The following is a 4724-nucleotide window of genomic DNA, read 5'->3' as shown; positions in this document are numbered from 1 at the left end:
CCCGCCCCTCGCCCCGCCCCGGCCGCGGCCCGACCCAGCGGGAGGAAGATGGCGGCGCTCATTCCCCTCAGCCAGCAGGTACCGGCCCGGGGCTGCGGCGGCACCGCGGGCCGCCCTCCCTCGCTCCCCGCGCCGGGCGGGCCCTGCAGGCAGCGGGCCCTGCCCGCGGGCGGTGCGGCCGGGGCGGGCAGCGGGCCCCGTGCCCGGGAGGAGAACGTTCGGCCCGCGGGGGGAAAGGGTCGGAGCGCGGCGGGGAGCGGGACCCGGGCGGGGCGGGCGAAGGAGCGGCCCCCGCTGTGCCCCCGGGCCCGGCCGTGCTGGGGGCGCTCCCCTTGCGGAGGCCCCGGAGCTGCGCCCCGGGATGGGAAGGGAAGGAAAGGGAAGAGGGAAGGGAAGGGAAGGGAAGGGAAGGGAAGGGCAAGGCCGGGCCGGGGGTCTCCAGGCGCTCCCCCGCCCGAGCCGCAGTCCGGGGACCGCGGGGGTTGTCGCGGCCTGGGGGTCCGAGGGCCGGGGCGGAGGTTCCGACCAGGGGTGCGTCACCCGCTTCTCCCGATTGTACCGCCCTGAGCCGCCGGGCTGTCGTGACACGGTGTCGCGACTTGGTGTCGCGGCTGTGCAGGGACACCGGGAAGGGGCTGCGGGGAGAGCAGGAGGGGTTTGTTCGCCCATCAGTGGCAGGATGAGGCTTCAGCAGGGCAGGGAACAGGCACGTTCCCCGACCCTTGGAATGGGGTTAACGAGGCTCTGGGAGAGGCTCCTTCCAGCTCTGGTTGAATGTTCAGAGTCCACTGGCTGTTTTTTGTTGTTACAAGTTTGGGGATTTTTTTATTAACTTCTCACCCAAATAATTCCAAGCTAAGCAGTGTGATTGCTGTTTAGACTCACAGAATGGATTGGGTTGGAAAAGACCTCCGAGATCATCAAGTCCAACACTTGATCCAACCCCACTGTGATCCAACCCTTGATCCAACCCCACTGTGATCACCAGCCCAGGGCACAGAGTGCCCTGGGCTGGTGATCACAGTGGGGTTGGATCAAGACATGGTGGATTCTCCCTCAGTGCCACATCCACAGAATCACAGAATCAGCTGGGTTGGAAAAGACCTCTGAGATCATCAAATCCACCCTTGGTCCAACTCCAGTCCCTTTACCAGATCATGGCACTCAGTGCCACGGCCAAGCTCAGGTTAAAAACCTCCAGGGATGGGGAATCCACCCCCTCTCTGGGCAGCCCATTCCAATCCCTGAGCACTCTCTCTGTAAAGAATTTTTTTCTGATCTCCAAGTTCAATTTCCCCTGGCAGAGCTTGAGCCCCCCTTGTCCTATTGCTGAGTGCCTGGGAGAAGAGACCAACCCCCAGCTGGCCAGAACTTCCCTTCAGGCAGTTCCAGACAGTGCTGAGGTCACCTCTGAGCCTCCTCTTCTCCAGGCTGAACACCCCCAGCTCCCTCAGCCTCTCCCCACAGCACTTGTGCTCCAGTCCCTTCTCCAGCCTTGTTGCTCTTCTCAGTTGGGTTGGAAGAGACCTCTGAGATCATCAAGTCCAACCCTTGGTCCAACTCCAGTCCCTTTACCAGATCATGGCACTCAGTGCCACGGCCAAGCTCAGGTTAAAAACCTCCAGGGATGGGGAATCCACCCTCTCTCTGGGCAGCCCATTCCAATCCCTGAGCACTCTCTCTGCAAAGAATTTCTTTCTCATCTCCAACTTCAATTTCCCCTGGCAGAGCTTGAGCCCCCCTTGTCCTATTGCTGAGTGCCTGGGAGAAGTTTATACTTTTCCATATTTCTGGAAATAGAGTTGGTTTTTCTTATTTCCTTTCAAGCAAAAGAAAAGCAAGACCACTCTCAGTGCCTTGAAATTAACATTATTTTATACTTGGCCAGTCAGAAATTGAGAAGAACTGCTATTAGTAGTACTTAAATACATTGATTTCTGTTTGATAATGACCTTTTGTTTGTGACACTATGAAAATTTATCTCTCAGTGGACTGTGATGCTTCAATAACACGTCATTTGCTGTGTCTCTTACTAAGAGTATGTGCTGCTTTTGAGCTCCTGAATAGCAGGAGTCCAGATTAACATCTGCTTAATTAAATGAACATGTTAAGAAACATCTGAAACAATCCCTGCCCACAGAAACTGTTATCAGGAGTGGGGTAATGGGGTGCAAAATATGTGAGTAAAATAAACTCTGGCTGTGAGTTTGTAGTTGTGAAACGTCTGTAGTACATTGGTAAAAATGAAATAATTATCATATATTTGCACTAGAAGTCCAGTTTCTGTGTTGTTTAAGTTCTCAGTGGTATTTCCTTTGATACAACATGTAAAGGGAAAAAGAACCACATTCTGTGAACATGTCAGTTATTTTGACATTATTTTCCAGTTAGTTCAATGTAAATATTCTCGTTTTAAACCATTTTTTGTAGTGAACTGTCAAGAGTAATTGAGCTGCAATCAGGGCAGTAAACAGAATTTCCCTGAAATTAATGAACTAAAAGAGGAAATTAATAAACTTCCTCTTTTCCTCACCTCAGTCTAGTGATTACTGAGGAGAATTGTGCTGGTTACTGTAAATGGGAGAAAGGGAATTAGAAGGAATGGAAGAGGGCACATGTGCTGTGTGCTGAAAAGACATAAAACAGGCACAAAAAGACATAAAATAAGAATATTGATGTCAGCCTGTTAGGGGCTAGAAACAATATGGTTAATTCAAGCTTGTGAAAGTAGTTAATTGTATGTTGTCCTTCATATTAATCATTTTAGGAAGAAATTCTTCACTTTAGGAAGAAATCCTCACTGGGAGGGTGGGCAGGCCCTGGCACAGGGTGGGCAGAGCAGCTGTGGCTGCCCCAGCCCTGGGAGTGTCCCAGGCCAGGTTGGAGCCCCCTGGGACAGTGGGAGGTGTCCCTGCCCATGGCAGGGGTGGCACTGGGTGGGCTTTGAGGTCCCTTCAACCCAAACCATTCTGGAATTCTATACTCTTCATATACTGTTTAATATTTCATCTGCCTTTGTTGCACCTGACTGTGCATAAACCCAGTTGAAGAGCAAGATGGTGAAATTGGTTCTTGGAGTTGAGTCCAGTTCTGTTTTGTCTTGGGTATCTTTATTTTCTTCCATTTGCTGCCCCTGCCAGTGGTCTCTCCACTGTGCCAAACATGCTCAACCTGCAGCCTCAGGCAGGTCTGGGGAGTTGTGTCAGAAATACTGGGATGCTTTTGCAGATCTTTTTGTAGCTCAGTTTTCTGAGACAACTCAGAGTACTCAGCAAGTAGTAAAAGGGCAAAATAAATCATTTTGTGGCAGCAGAAGCAGCTTTTTTGGCTCTTGTCTGTGTGAACTCCTTGTTTTTTTTCCCCTTTTAAACTCCCTGTTTTCATCTATCCTGTGGTGTAGTTGATGTGAGTAAAAGGAAATGTTTGAAGAGAAGGACACTGAGGAAGGTAATTCATCTGATCCAGAGCTCTTTGTGGTGCTGGGAGGAGCTCAGGAAAGAGAACTGGATGTATTAATAGTTCTGCTGGCAGCAGCTTCCTCCTGCCTTTTTCCCAGCCCTGCAGAAAGGCCCCGGGATCAGCGTCCGTTCCTGTACCACAAATGAAGTGATGGATCTGCTGGGAGACTCAAACTTCAGATTTGTGCAGGAAATCAGCTTGGAGATCAAAAAACAAGGCACCAGAGCTCTGAAGGGTCTTTTTGGGAAATGGTGCAAAGTGTTGATCAGAGCTGAGGTATTGGGAACCACAGAGCAGGCACAGGAACCATGGGGTGGTTCAACTGGAATTCTGACTGAACGTCCAGAGAGGAGCAACGAGGCTGGGGAAGGGACTGGAGCACAAGTGCTGTGGGGAGAGGCTGAGGGAGCTGGGGGTGTTCAGCCTGGAGAAGAGGAGGCTCAGAGGTGACCTCAGCACTGTCTGGAACTGCCTGAAGGGAAGTTCTGGCCAGCTGGGGGTTGGTCTCTTCTCCCAGGCACTCAGCAATAGGACAAGGGGGCACGATGGGCTCAAGCTCTGCCAGGGGAAATTGGAGTTGGAGAGCAGAAAGAAATTCTTTGCAGAGAGAGTGCTCAGGGATTGGAATGGGCTGCCCAGAGAGGGGGTGGATTCCCCATCCCTGGAGGGTTTTAAGGTGAGATTGGATGAGGCACTGAGTGCCATGATCTGGTAAAGGGACTGGAGTTGGACCAAGGGTTGGACTTGATGATCTCAGAGGTCTTTTCCAATCCATTCTGTGATTCTATGGATGTGGCACTGAGTGAGAATCCACCATGTCTTGATCCAACCCCACTGTGATCACCAGCCCAGGGCACTCTGTGCCCTGGGCTGGTGATCACAGTGGGGTTGGATCAAGGGTTGGATCCCAGTGGGGTTGGATCAAGGGTTGGACTTGCTGATCTCGGAGGTCTTTTCCAACCCAATCCATTCTATGATTTTCTGACAGGTTATGCTTTGACATCATCAACTGCCAACTCTTCACAGTGTTTGTCTCTGTTTGCCAGTGTTGACAGTCTTGGGCAGGTCCTGCATCTGCAGACATCCCCAAATTGCAGAATCCTCTTGAATGATGGTGATGGCATCACATGTGGGGAGGGCTGGATGGAGAGCTGTGCTATTTTTATCCCATGAACCGATTTTGTCTTGTCTGCTTCATCACAGAGGTGCAGTCATTTGGGTAAATCAGCTGGAGAGGCTGAATCTTTGAAAAATTCTGCAAATAG

The 4724-nt window shown here is 51.4% G+C and overlaps 1 protein-coding gene across 6 annotated transcripts in view; it reads left to right on the top strand.

Annotated features, from left to right (window-relative positions):
• The first annotated feature begins 29 nt into the window (after positions 1-29).
• EPS15L1 (epidermal growth factor receptor pathway substrate 15 like 1) overlaps positions 30-4724 on the top strand; it is a 52364-nt gene continuing 47669 nt past the window's right edge. For all 6 annotated transcript variants that reach the window (XM_071577870.1, XM_071577869.1, XM_071577871.1 and 3 more), the window contains exon 1: positions 30-78. In XM_071577870.1, the coding sequence (XP_071433971.1) occupies positions 49-78 (30 nt within the window). In that variant the 5' untranslated portion in view covers positions 30-48. The remainder of the gene's footprint in view (positions 79-4724) is intronic.

The sequence above is a fragment of the Pithys albifrons genome, chromosome 27 (genome assembly GCF_047495875.1).
Source record: "Pithys albifrons albifrons isolate INPA30051 chromosome 27, PitAlb_v1, whole genome shotgun sequence".
In the NCBI taxonomy this organism is placed as follows: domain Eukaryota; kingdom Metazoa; phylum Chordata; class Aves; order Passeriformes; family Thamnophilidae; genus Pithys; species Pithys albifrons.
This window is presented reverse-complemented; position numbering and strand designations above follow the sequence as displayed.